Here is a 15,126-nt window from a genome sequence, read left to right on the forward strand (position 1 = left end):
GAACTTATGACTCTTTATCGGATGCAAAAAAAGAAAATAGAGAAAAATGAGATGAAAGAAATATACTAGAGAAAATTATGCACAAAGTTTTATAGAATTTAGAGAGGAGTACTCTCTAATTTTTCACCATCACCAACTTATCTTTATTTTCCTACGTAAATTAGAACACTATGATACCCGGTGCTATCGCAGGCGCGAGTGCCATCTCTGGCGGTATACATACTGTTCCGGTTGTTGTACCCTGGGAGACAGAACCGTCTGAGAGGAGATGCGAAATCTGTTTTAAGGGAAGCGTGTTGAACACGTGCCTCAACCAAAACCGTCAACAATTTTGTTTGTCTTGTAGCGGAGTTTCGATCTCGTAAGTGTGGTTGAAGTTTTCAAAGACATTGGCTTTGAATCAAGATTGGTACAATTTAGTTGTATTTTATATTCGTTTATTTAGTTTTGTAACCGGCATTGTACTAGTCGAATTTCCCACAAATAACGAGAATCTCGTTATTATATTTATTTTATTAATATCTATACTATATTATAATGCATGAGGGAGTGGTATTTTAAGATACCCAAAAAATAAGAACTTTCCCCCCCCCCCCCTTTATTTATAGAAAGATCCTTAAATGAGGGTAGTTTGGTCTTTTAAACACTATTTATTTTTTAGCCCATAAACTTATTACACTTAAATCCCTAAGGTTTTAACAAAATTATAAATAATTAGTTACAATTCATCCATCCACAACAAACTTATGTTTTTTTTAAGTTTTCTTGACATATCTTATAAACTATACTGTTTAAAAAAAAATCCAAAGATAGCATGACGACCTACACATTTTTGTCGAGGTTTCGGTAGTTATCTTGTTCAATATCGACGCACGGATTAAAAGGTACAAGTCGATAATGCTTTAATGTACAAGTAGTTAATACATGTGATCTAATGTGTTTAATCTACAAAGATGTGCTCCATCTATGCAAACAAAAACAAAAAGAATTAAAAGTATCGTAACATAAAATGAAGATATTATGTGTCGCATTTTATTTTATTAAAACTGTCTAATATCTGTACTTACATATATCTTATAAAAACTTAAAACTAACCACAACAAACTTCCTAAATAAAGGGGTGACAAATCTAAAATTAAACCCTAATGCGCTTGTATAGTTACTACTATAAATACATAACAGGACACCCTATATCTATTGCTAAACAAAGTTAAAAAAAATAGATCCAGTTCTGAATTCAATTTTTGCGAAAAATCAAGCATGCGAAAATTCTAAGATCAGTTCTGTTATATCGCAACAGTAAATAATTGTTTTCTTTTATTTACGTTTATGTGCATGTTAACTTATTTGATTTTTCAGATTCAGTTGCATGATGAACATGCCAATTTAAACAACCCGTTTGTCGAACAAGCTTCTAAGGTATTTTTGTTGGTTTTTAAGTATTATTTTTGCGTATATCTTTCATATTAACATGTTCGTTATGTTATTATATGTGTGTTTTATTATAGGATGATGGTGAAACGACTCATTTAATTTTAATAAATTATTACTTTTAGAACTATAAAAAATCTTTCTAAATGTAATGACTAGAAGTGCTACTGATAATAATGATCCATAAAGAAATGCCCTACCTTTGAGTGCGGTTTGAACTATTGATTTACGTAATTGAACGATAACCCAGAAAGTCAAGGGAATGATTGGATAATTGGTTTATAGAAATCCTTCCTGGATAAGACCACATGTAAAAATAAGATTTCCAGAAATTGAAAAAGTAATCTTTCCTTTTATTCATTAAAAGAAACATCCCTTTTGAAGCAAGAATTGATTTTCCTTGATACCTAACATAATGCATGAAAAAATCTTTGAAGAACCATAAATTCGCTTGAAAAGTCCTGGCAAAGACTTCTGCAAGATGCTCTATTTTTCCATAGTGTTGATATTATTTCTTATATTGCAATGTTTAGTTCATACAAGTCTAATCTTTAACGTGAATTTAGTGAAGATGTAATTTTAAGGTTTATTTAATATTTTTAACTTTTGTATTCAATTTTTGTACCTTTTAAGAATCAGAAGTTTGAGACTCAAAAGAAGAGATCCAAGAGACTCTCTTGAAAATAGAGTGAGGTTGTTAATTTAGATGATTCTGATGAGAATTACAAAGAAGATGAATTAGAAAATACTGCTGATTCAAGCACAAACCAGAAAAACCCGATTAAAAATACCTCGAGTATCATCAATTCAGAAGCGGAACAGATTTCATGTAGTTTAATATGAAATCTATCAAGTGTTTTATGTTTTTTTTTTCATTTTTAGTTGTTATGTTTGATCTAGACGTATGAATAAATTTTATTTTGTATTTGAACTTTATTTTTTGTGCTAATAATTTTTATTTTTTACTTTATTTATAAACACAACATTTTGTTTTTATAACAAAATATTTCTTTTATAAACATTTTTTGTAACAAGTAATATAAATAAAATACTCCAGAAACTTACAATCTTTACTAGATAAATACTAAAATGTGTTGCAATTTTTTAGGAATTATAAGTTCAACAATATTGTTATAGATAATATTAGTCAGTTTCAAAAGAATTCTTTACCAACCTGACTAGATACATGGTAAATTGTGTTGCATATTTTTAGGGATTATAAATTAAAAGTAGACTTATATAGATAAGATTAGTTAGGAACTAAAAATCTGAACTTAGTATGATATAAAGTTAATAAAGATATAAACTCTTAACATCCTACATTTTTTTATAAAAAACAGTTCTTGAAATTTTATAAAAATATAAATATTTTATATCTGTAAAAAACTGAAATTTAACAATTTAAGTTAAAGCTCTAAATGTACTTATGAGTCGAATACTATTTTTTTATTTCTATAAAAACGAAAATTTTAAACTTAAAGCGTATTGGATGAGTACTATGTGGATATTTAATAAAAGTTATGAACTTTAAAGAATAAAATTATACTTTATAATTTAACCAATAAAATAAAATACTTTACAGTTATAACAACTTATCTTTTATTTTTTGTCTTTAGATTATTAATTTTTATAAAAAAAACAATATTTTTTGTCTTTTGATTATTAATTTTTATAAAAAAACAAAACTTTACATATGTGTAACACTTATGACATATATCCACCACAATAATGTTATCGTAATTATTATACTAACAAGAAAACTACCAGAAACGAGTGTCGCAATGTAAAGTGTCGCTCCCGCCGCATCGCGCGGGCACCCTACTAGTTTTTAATAAAACGTGAACTTAGTTCCTACAGGAAGTATGATAACACACCTATTTTGTATTCGTGGTTTTTAAAAGATACAGAATCACATAATTTTAGCATAAAATTCAAAAGATTGAGGGTTGACGAAGTTTTCATAAGAGAGCGAGAGACAAAATGCAAATCAAGCACAGCCAAAACCTAAAAAATAGAAGCCATTAAAAATAAGATTCCAAGTTCCAGCTGATTTTGATTATGGTCACGCCGTCAAGATGATCGCATAATGCCATAATAGTTAATACATTTACATAAGAGTTAAATGTCATTTTAGTCCCTGTAGTTTGGATCATTTTGTCAGTTTAGTCCAAATGTTTGAAATGTTGTTATTTTAGTCCAAATAGTTTTAAGCGTTGTCATTGTAGTCCACTAGGTTAACTCCGTCCATTTTTTATGTTAGCTAGAAGGATAATTCGATCATTTTATATGGTCAAATTGCCCTTCTAGTTAACAGAATTACATTTAAAATGACCAAAATGCCCTTCTAGTTAACAAAATAAAGAGATGGAGTTAACTCAGAAAACTAAAATGAAAACGTTTAAAACTATTTGAACTAAATGCCAATGTTTCAAACCTTTGAAGTAAACTAACAAAATGACCCAATCTATAGGGACTAAAATAGCATTTACTCTTTACATAATGTATTGCTTTGTATGACATGTAGCATGCATGATATATATAATTCCATACATAGTTATGAGCATGATGCCTAGCCTATAATGTGATATAATAGTTTTGTGATTGTATTTTTATAAAGGGTTTGTACTTTTTTTAACTCACCTTGAGAGACCATCCGTAGCCTCTCCACTAGCCTCTCTTTATGCACTCTTACAGAACCTTGTAAACATGTGTGGGTATTTATAGGCCAAGACCCAGCTAACACCACGAAGAACTTACAGGGCCACGAAGGACTAAAGTCCCACAAAGAACCCATAATGCTTCGTGAAGTATGATTCTTCGTGAAGAAATAAAAAAAAGGATTCTTCGTGACATTTAGTTCATGAACAAACAAAGTTCAATTTATATTTGTAAGTGACATCATCATGATGATGTCATCTCGCATAATCTTCGTTCTTGTATCGCGAATGTCGGGTCGTACGACGGAGGAACGTCGTTGACTTCGGTCTCGAACCGAACTAAACTAAGCCGAGCCGAACCAAACTGAGCTGCATCCACACAAATATGCATCAACAGGGACACGTTTAAGGATAATTAATTAATTACCGGAGCAATTTATTCATCAAATTATGTTATCAAATAAGAAAAATAGGTTCCATTTCACTGGTCTCTTTTATTTTACCGAATTATCATGTCCCTCCATTAATTTACCTTCTTAAGTTTTACCCCCCCCCCCCCAATCGGATCTCGTGCATTACCAGAAGCCTTCCCTAAGGATCTCAATGTAATATCATAAGCTTTTTATTACCCCAAGATTTGTTTCAATACCAGAAGCTTGTCACCGAATCTGGTTCAATACTAAAAAACTCTAGTAAAGTCTGGTTCAATACCAGAAGCTTACACCGAATCCGATTAGGGGGCCCAAAGCCGTATGCACACCTTAGTCAAGTTGAGTTAAGTTAAATTAATATGGTTAAATTAAGTGGTTAAGTTAATTTAGTTTCAAAGAGGTAATACAATCATGTCACAAAAGGTAATGAGAATTAGTAAAAGATAAACACATTAAATAAGATAAAGATACTATATTATTTTCATTTTATATATAAACCTAAAAACCAAACAACCCGACCCAAACTAACCCAAAGCAAATAACCCAAACCTGGCCAACCCGAACTCTAAATGGGTTAGTTATCGGGTTATTTTCCCAACTAACAACCCGAAACTCGAAAACAAAACCATATGAACACCCCCTACCGGTTTATTTATCCAAACATTCTAATATTCGAATTTGAAATAAAACTTTGACGTGTGCTTTCTTTTGAAAACATGATCTACTCACCTAAGAGCATTCACATCTGTTCCCTTACATATTTGTGGAGATCCATCTACTCTTAATGGACACAAATAAGTTTTAAATCATTTTGGTGTTAAAACATACATATAAAATAAAAATATTCTTATACTACATTGTATATTCAAAGCTAGTATTCTCTTCAAAACTTTGATTTTGAAGAGAAAAGGCAGAAGAAACTAATTTTAGCTATTTTCTTGAACTAAGCCTGGTAAACGTTGATACAAGAACACGCCTCTAGCTCCATGTAACCCAACTAGCGCCCCGACTTTGGGTAGGCTTAATTCCTAGACCGCAACAAGTATTTAACATAGGTGATCTATCCCAGAAAAAATAGGGTCACCGCAAAGAAGAGGATTCCAAAAATCATCATTGTCGGATCTTAACTTTGAGACCACCATTTTCAATATTTTAGTTATCACCAAATAGATAAAAGAGGATATAAAATAGAGTTTATAGGTATCAAACAAAAACAAACGAGCCTTTTTTTTTTTTTGTTATGATTTACGGTTTTTAAATAGTCGATGTTGGATTGTCATTTATGGTAGGTTTCAGTTGCTATTTGTATATCTTATTAGAGACAATATACCGACGGAAATACCCGTCCGAATAGGCCCTCACGGACATATGACTGGAAAATTTGGGTGGGAATCTTATCTGAAAATCACCCCTCGGAAATGGGACCTCGCCGACAAATAAGTGAATAGTTTGGACGAGAATCTTAACCTCATATCAACAACGTATTAACGACATACATGTCTTCAGTAGGGAGAGTCCCCACAAAAGACATTCACATCAGGACTTGCCTGTAGGCAAGGCAGGTTACACCACTCGAAAATCAGACTCCGTATGAACTTTGCAAATTCGCATGATACTAGTAAATGAGCCGCAGATTCATAATGAATAACCCGATACCATGCCAGTAGACCAAACGAACAGTTACTAGAGTCGGGTCAAAGAAAACAAATACAAGTAACAAATTATAAGTATACTTTGATCAAAGATGTTGGCCAAAAAGCCACTAAATGTAAATACGTGAATACAAATCAAAATCTATAACAGTTAACATACAAAGAAAGAAAGAAAGTAAGAAAGATGAGTTGTACCCTTCTTCTTCTTCTAAGAGTACACAGCAGCACTCTCTTTATTTCCATATTCATCTCCCTCAACATCTTCTTCTTCTTCTTCTTCAACATATTCTTCTTCACCTTCTTCCATATTATAATCTTCTTCACCCTCCTCATACTCGTACTCGTTATCTCCATCTCGGTTTTCATCATAAGCTTCAAGCTCCTCATCAAGCAATGCATCTTCCTCAACCATACCAACTTCTTTTTCCACCTCACTCCCACCATAATTTACATTATTATTGCCCTCCAACGCTTTATCTTTATCGTTTTCTGCATCAAAATCGGCTGAAACAGCAGCAGGTATGGTCTCTATTTTCTTCTCATTATCATCTTTTGTATTATTATTATTATTATTAACTTCATTATTATTATTATTATTATTATTATTGGTATCGTTGCTAACCCCTCGTTTGCGCTTTAAAATCTCACTAAGGGATTTCGGTCCTTCAAATGACAATTCGTCCTCCATTTTTGGGTGTTTCCTTTTCCCCAAAGATTGTTCGTCGTTTGGTTGATGTTCGGTTCTAACACCTTTCAGTTCTGACAATCTTTTTGGTCCAGCAAACTTGCTGTCGGTTATTCGGTCTCCGAGGCGCGTCTGATTAAGAGACAGCGGTCTTCCAGGGGAGTACCTAGATATATGCCTTCTTTCGACGTCAATTTCCCTTTCTACCCTCGAGTTGTTTTCTTTAGTAGGAGAAACCGACCTCCCAGATCTACCCGGAATCTTTATTCTTCCTCTAAGCCTGCTACTAAGAGACCCCTGATCCAGGTGGTGACGGCTGTCCCTGTCCCTGTCCCTGTCACTGTCACGGTCCCTGTCCCTGTCCCTCCTCGGCATCCGGTCAGTGTGACTTTCACGATTACCAGCCGACCTCGAACCGTTGTCGATACCCCTACGTTGCTGTGATATACGGTGGCGTAAATCCGACTCGTTTTCACGGTCGTTTCTAGGATACGGCCGCTTTTCTGGATGGTCAATGCGATCAACATCAAAACGACCGTCGCGTTCATTATAATGGTCATAATCACGATGCTCATGGTACATATCTCGGTCAACATGGTCAATGTCATAATAGGGACGAGAATCTTCATGTTCATTATCCACGAGAACATCAAAACCAGGAGAAAGCTCTCTTGAATACTCATCGGCATCTTTCCCGCTAACAACTCTTTCATTGTTCGATGCATGATAACCATGATACGCACTACGGTTAGGTTGATTAGATGGTGGGTCGTTCATGACAGGTGGCAGAACCGCAGGAACCACACGAGCTGGCGGTGCTATCTTTTTATCAACAATAGTTCTGGTTGGAAGAGGTGGTTGCTTCGCCTGAGGAAGCCGAGACTCAACGGGCTTTTGAATGGTTACCTGTTGAGCCATCTTAGGAGGCTCGGTAACAAGGTTAGTGGGCCCGGGTTGCGTAGGTTTATTAATGACTGAATTTGGTGGGCCATGCAAGAAAGGGCATAAGTGTCCTTTTAAACAGTAACCTTTTTGAAAGAAGATACAGGGAACTCCTTGTTTGGGTGTAGCGTAAGGAGTGGCGTGTGGTGCAGGTGCTGGTGCAGGAGGTCCCATGGGAGTCGGAGCGTCAGATCCCACCAATCCATCAAGAGGCTGCAATAAACATATAGTGATTAGTCATCCACAACAATAAACCCAAAATGATCGATTAACATATAAAGGAGTAGGAATTGCCACATGTTGTATTGACCAACAAAAAGAGCAAGAATACTCACGGGGTGACGGAAAGCACATTTTGGATTTAAGCAGTTCCCGTTTAACCAGTACCAGCAATCTCTAGGGTTGACCCGTGCAATGTCGCTATGGCGGTACTCACACTCACTTCCCTGTAAATAAAATAATGGTAAATAAATACGATACCGCATTAGTTATAATAATGAATCTCCAAGTAACTAGATTTAACAGCTAAGTCAATTATAAATGAATGAGCATCCTGCACAATACTACAATAGTAAGAATAATCTCTTAGTGTTTGGGTCATTGGGAGCTACATGAACCCACACAAACTTTAGGCCTTCTTGCTTACAGGCATGGTCCCTAAGAAGATAATAGTTAGACACTTAAAAGTATGTAAGGTTAACTTTTTGTCCTCCTTATATGTAAGATAATATAGTACAGATGTATCCAATTACTTGTATTCGTCAAGATACGGTATGTAAACAATTTACACGTACAAATCACAAAGAGAAGAACGACAAAAATAGAAGCCTAAAAATAGATGCAGCTAACCGAAAGCATCAAGATATAACGATATCTTATCAATTCAACCTGTAATAACTAAACAAAACATGTCAAATAATAATCAAGCTTCGATCAAAAAAACCCCTAAAAAATTATCACTCTATTAACCAAACAGAACTACTATCAAGTTTTGTTAAATTTGTCACTTTAAAAGATTAAAACTTGCAACAAATTGAACAATCAAACCATTATCAAAGATTGATGATTTCTTCCTGCTTATTAGCATGGTTGTAAAAGTCCCGCCTAGGCTCCGAGTACTCGCTACAAGGTAGGCTGCCGAGAGGCACGAGTACTGTTCTCCCAGGCCAATTACTCCCCGAGTAATCTCCGCCTAAGCCGAGTACTTCCCGAGTACTCCCGAATCCGACTAGGGAGCGCCTAGCGACTTTTGCAACCATGCTTATTAGTCCTCAGTCACCCATTGCTAAAAAGACTAATAAAACTAATATCTTTTATTCAAACTTACTTCTAAATCATTTGTCAAAATAACCCTATCACACATGCATAATACATCAAGTCTAACACAACCCACAAATTAATAAACCTAATTTCAAGATCCCCAAATCAAAAACATCAAAGATCTAATAAAACAACCAAAAAAACACAATCTGCCCTACCAGTATCATGTAAATTAAAATAAAAATAAAAAAAGTTACCTTTTTGCAAGTTAAGGGTGAAGCAAGAAAGTAAACGCAATCAGTGTTTCTTTTCAGAACCTCATCTTCCTCCGATGTAGCTGTGTGAGCTGCCGAAGATTGATTAGCCAATTGAGGAGCTTGTTGTTGTTGTTGATTTGCTGTACCGCCAACCATGGTTGGGGTTTTGATTGAAGATTTGGGGATTATAGAGTTGTGATTCGAATAAGAAAGTGGAAATTGGGTGATTTTGATTGGTGGATCTAGGGTTTGTTCGATAACAATTGATGATTGTGGATCTAATCTTTAATTTGGGAATAGGAGAATGAAAGGGGGGAATTGGAGAGATGAAACCCTAAAAAAAGAGTTCTATGGTTCTTGCTGCAATCCTTTTATATTTATGATTTTGGCTTTTAGGGTGATCTATTTGTATTTTAATTGATTATTTTATTGGAAAACTAGGTTATAACCCCGTGTATTACACGGGTTAAGTAAATAAAAATCAAATAGTTAATAACGAAGATTTAACAATTATAAAACGATATTTTTAAAACGCTTTTCTGATATCCAAACAAAATTTTGTGTTATGTACCCAATTTTTGTAAAATGCATGAAGAAGGCGTGTATCGATGAGGGAGTTGCAGGTGGTGAGGGTGAGGGTAAGGGTGGGGTGGGGCCACTTGAGTTAACTTTATCTTTTAATATTTTTTAATATAGTAAAGGCGTTAAACCAGTGTAATTTTCAAAAGTTGGGGACTATATGTATTATTTTACAAAACCACAGGAACTATCCGTGCATTTTACTCAAAATTTAATAATTTAAATTAAATAATAATTATCTACAATTAACAAATTAAATAATAATTTAAATTAAGTTACAAATTAAATTATGTGTGTATTTTATGACATAATTATAACTTAAAAAGAAAAAATGACATAAGATTTTATAATTTAAATGTAAATTGTATTATATACATTTGTGTTTTTTTGGTAAATTTTACCTTTAATATACTAATTTGCGGGGGAAAAGAAATCGGGTAATGAGTCGTGTTCAGGTCAACCCGTAAATATTCAGGTCTTGTTTGAGTTTATATGTATGACATGATTTTCGGGTATGGGTCGTGTTCAGGTTTTTCTAAAATTTTCGGGTTCGGGTCAGGTTGAACCCACCAACCCGCGAATATGACCCGTTTAACACCCCTACTTTGTCAAAAAAAAAATGTTATCTTTGATGATCAGACGACACAAGAACTTACAAATTGTCAAATTTATAATGAATAAAAATATGTGGTTTATATATAAAAAGAAAACTAAATAAAAAACAATGGGTCCAATGGGTCATAAGCAAATATGGCTCCTGTGTAGCCTTCTTCCGGTGGTTAGAAAACAAATTAAATAAAGAGTAAAAGTTGTATTTTAATTTAGAGAAATAAATAATAAGATATTTTATTAAACTTTATCCGTAATTTCTTAAATGTTTGAAACATATTAAATTTAATAAATTAAATTAAATAATAATTATATACAATTAATGATGGTCTAGAATAATGACAAGTGTCCATATATTGGTTTCTTTTATTATATAGTATAGATTACCAAAATGTCACTTTACCAACTCAACTTACCAAAATGTCATCCTCGTGCGTCCATGGGCGGACTCATCCGATATGGGAAGCGTTCGTCTGTAAAGTTGAAGAGTCCATGAATGAGGAGGTTACATGTGTCCAACAAAGGTGATGAGTTGGCAGCGAACTCTTCCGAAGAGTCCACCGACTCTTCCAAAGAGTCCATGAATTCTTCATTTTCTGACGAGTTAAATGCTCGGATAGTCCTTGTGGTTTACCTTTTTTTCACCTTTAGTCCCTAATTTTCTAAAATTACAGCTATAGTCCTCAACTTTTCAATTTTCGTTCCCGGATAGTCCCTGTGCCTAACATCAGTTAGTTTTCTCAGTTAAGAGGGTGTGAAATGACTAGATTACCCCTGAGCACTAAAAAAATAAAGATGCCTACCCTCATTTTCTTCCTCCCCCCTCTCTCTCTAAAACCCACCACCATAGGCCAAGTAAAGCTATGTTAAATCTGAAACGATCACCAGATTGACAGATTAGGGTTCCAAAAGCTCTCTTTCGTTACACGAATCCTGTAAACATATATTAACCGAATCAATTTTGGATATCAAACTCCATTTTCTTCAAATCATATGTCATAGTAACATTTAAGTAATCTCTTACAGTTTAAACTCCTGCACAATCTCCTTAATCAAATTGATCAGTTTGCTTTCAATCAAGATGTTGAGGAAGTTGCAGACGTGTAGTTGCAGGACTCCTGATGACGTAATATCGTCGATTAGTTCGTGTTTGGTCTCAAGGCTTACTGTGACAACTCGTAATTTAAACCCACTTTGTGTAACGTTACGTGCTCACGTGAAATATGTTGGTTGAATGTTATGTTTATCTTTATGTGAATGTATGATTATACAAGTGACCCGACCGCACAAGACTCTCGAACGCACAACACTTATTTGAACGCACAAGGCCAATTGGGCCGTATTCCATGTAACCGGAACCAATGGGCAGCCCATTAGGGGTTTCGGCCCACTCCTCTTATACGTACATACACACAACCTTAGGAGGTTGTTTCTCATTTGTTACACAATAACACAAGTTGCAACCCTAGCTCCTTTCTCTCTCAAATTGCCGGCAACACATCATATTACTTGAAGCTTTCTTGTTCGGGTCGTTACTTCTTTGCCTTCTAATCGGTTAGTTCTTGTGTCTATTGGTTGTATGATTGATGATGTTATGTTGTTATTATCGTTCTGTTATGCAATTGAACTAGAGTGTTATGCTAATAATATGGATGGTTAATAGATATTCTGTTCATAAGGATTGATGCTATACAAAAGTGGTATAATTGTATGATACAATCGGGTTGGGTGTATGTTTGCTAATCGGCTGCCATGGTTAATAATCGTAGTCAACGTGAAAGCTTACAATCTTGTGGTTCGAGTTGAATGATTATTATGTTTGTTCATGATTAAACCGGTTAGGATTCATAGGAAGTTCGTAATAAAAACCCTAGTTTGATCGATGATATGCTTGTTGGATGATGAGAAATATGTTAATTGATCGATTTGGAAACCGGTGTAACTGATAATTGATTGTGTTAATTGATAACAAATTTGGAAACTATTGATTAGCAAGATTGATGCTTGTAACCGACTTGACATGATATTCGGAATTCAAAAACTAGTCGCACAAAGGCCTTGATCGTACAAGAGCCCAATCACACAAATCAGTCCAATCGCACTAGTCAGACTAATCGCACAAGAACTAGCGAGTCGCACAAGTTGTTGTGTTGTTGGGCCGGGCTGCCCAAACTCCCTGGTCGCACAAGGTCACACGTACAAGAGATCGCACAAGACACCTTGGTCAGTCGCACAAGGTGTCTCTGTCGCACAAAACACTCACAGTCGCACAAGGTTGCTGGACCGCACAAGTGTTATGTCTGCTAACTGTTGGGCCGGGTGTGTAGTTGGGCTGGGTTAGCCGGATCGCACAACCCAAGTTGGGTCGCACAAGAAACTTGCGTGTTATCTGATTTGGGCCGAAAATGTTATTTGGATTTGCTTGTGTTATTTTATTTTGGGCCAATAGGCTTTGGACTTGTGTGAGCCCAATTCGTGAATACGTTATAACTGTTGAACGTGTTAGTGTATGATCCGCGTGTGTTCTTTATGTGTTAACTTGTGTGAAACCTATACGTGTTTACTTGAACCAAACCTGACTCGTATGGTAATCCTGTTAGGACGTGATTGACCACTTTTAATTCAAGTAACTTTGATATAGCCTGCCGAGCAACCCCAGGTGAGTTCATTGCATTTTCTCAAGCATGCGTCCCGGTGGTTTGGGACAACTGGTAAACATTTGGAAGGGAAACTCTGGGTAAACAATTACTTGGGTATTGGTTATTGTACATGGGATCGATCATTACCAATGCTTGGTTAGGAGCATTGGGGTTGTTAAGAGGCACACTCCTCGGATACATATGGGCACATTCCTAGGGTATCTAGCATGAGCAACATCGTATCACAACATTGAATCGCATTAACATATATCTGGTAACACAACACGTTAACGAAACCTTGAACTCACCAGCGTAGTCTGACACACTTGTTTGCATGCTTGTAGGTCGTTAACCTTGGAACATGGACTTGCTATCTGGGAGTGCTGGAGTGGTCATGGATCGAAGCTATTGGATTACTTATAATCGATACACTGGTTTTGAGTTTTATTATGAAACAATTGCTAAACGACTTATCATATGCTTCCGCTATATAACTCTTTGTGAATCGATATTATGTTTGACATTTAATCTTGGCAATTAATGACATGTTTTATTTAAACATTCATCATTGGTTCAACGTGATTGGTGGCTCAGACTCTGATGTGTAACACGCCTCGCGGGGTTTCCGCAGGTGGTATTTTGGGGGTGTTACAGTTTGGTATCAGAGCCACTGGTTATAGTGAACTAGGTTTTAAAACGTTTTATAAAACCATACTATAACCAAACAACTTCGAAGATCGATCATGACACTCAGCTCCAGATTGCAAGGTTCGTCTCTCTCTCACTTTATACATTACTTGCTTAGCAGTCACACACACTCATAACATATATGAAATGAAACATTAAACACCATAGTGACTTGATAGTGTGACACTACTCTTCGACTCATATGAATCATAGACCTGTGATACCATCTGTTGTGTTGTTTGAACGGGGGAAACTTCGAGCGCAAGCTAAGAGGCACTAAGATAAGCATGCAAATTGCCTTATTATTATGGGTGCACACTTAATAATTACGCGGGGTGCATGCAAGTCCCAGTGAGGCTTATCGAGCGTGAGAAGGGTTCTGCCTTATTATGTGTGAACTTGGTAGTACGTAAATATCAACCTGATACTTGATATCCATCTTGTTTCGATTTCCTGAGTTGGTTCATCTCTAAATATAGAATCATGAGTGGACGAGGACACGGACGTGGCAACATCAACATGACTCAGGCTGAGTTGACTGACCTAATCAATACCCGTGTGGCTGAGGCCTTAGCAGCCTATCAAGCTGGTACGGAATGTACCAAGTACTCTTTACTCTTATACCACGTACACGTCTTTTCATTCCTATAATGTGTTTCCTTCCGTCCTTTAGGTCAGCAACCTCAACCTCAACCTAACCAGCCTGCGTGTACGTTCAAAATGTTTATGGACTGTAAGCCACAGACCTTCACCGGGACTGAAGGGGCTGTGGGACTTCTGAGATGGTTCGAGAAAGCAGAGTCTGTGTTTGCTATCTGTAACTGTCCCGCTGGGGACAGGGTGAAATATGTTGCGGGTACCTTGGCGGATGGTGCCCTAACGTGGTGGAACGCCCAGGTACAGTTGCTGGGCATTGAGGCAGCGAATGCCACAACATGGGATGACTTTAAAGAACTGATCAGAGAAGAGTACTGTCCTCGGGATGAGGTCCAGAAGTTGGAAAACGAGTACTACGACTTGCAGATGGTTGGATCTGAAGTCGAAGCGTATGTGAAGCGATCGTATGAACTGGCCGACATGTGCCCGAACTTGTCCCGGCCTATGTCTCGAAGGATTGAGTTATTCATCAAAGGGTTGCCTCCGCGTGTGAAGAGTTTGGTCACTGCAGCCCATCTCAATGATTTAACACAGATGGTACGACTGACTCATAAGATTGTGGACCAAGAGGTTGAGAGCAATTCATTACCCCCGCGCATTTCAGCCACTGCTGCTGCGGCACCCACTGTTACTACATCTG

The 15,126-nt window shown here is 36.1% G+C and overlaps 1 protein-coding gene across 1 annotated transcript; it reads right to left on the reverse strand.

Annotated features, from left to right (window-relative positions):
* Positions 1-6,183: 6,183 nt before the first annotated feature.
* LOC110925925 (zinc finger CCCH domain-containing protein 17) lies at positions 6,184-9,692 on the reverse strand. Its single transcript, XM_022169721.2, has 3 exons — positions 9,316-9,692; positions 8,134-8,244; positions 6,184-8,011 (listed from the first exon to the last, which is right to left on the reverse strand). Exons 1-3 carry the CDS (start codon positions 9,469-9,471, stop codon positions 6,380-6,382), a joined length of 1,899 nt encoding a protein of 632 aa, XP_022025413.1. The 5' UTR covers positions 9,472-9,692; the 3' UTR covers positions 6,184-6,379.
* Positions 9,693-15,126: the final 5,434 nt, after the last annotated feature.

Source organism: Helianthus annuus, chromosome 17 (genome assembly GCF_002127325.2).
Source record: "Helianthus annuus cultivar XRQ/B chromosome 17, HanXRQr2.0-SUNRISE, whole genome shotgun sequence".
NCBI classification, from domain to species: Eukaryota; Viridiplantae; Streptophyta; class Magnoliopsida; order Asterales; family Asteraceae; genus Helianthus; species Helianthus annuus.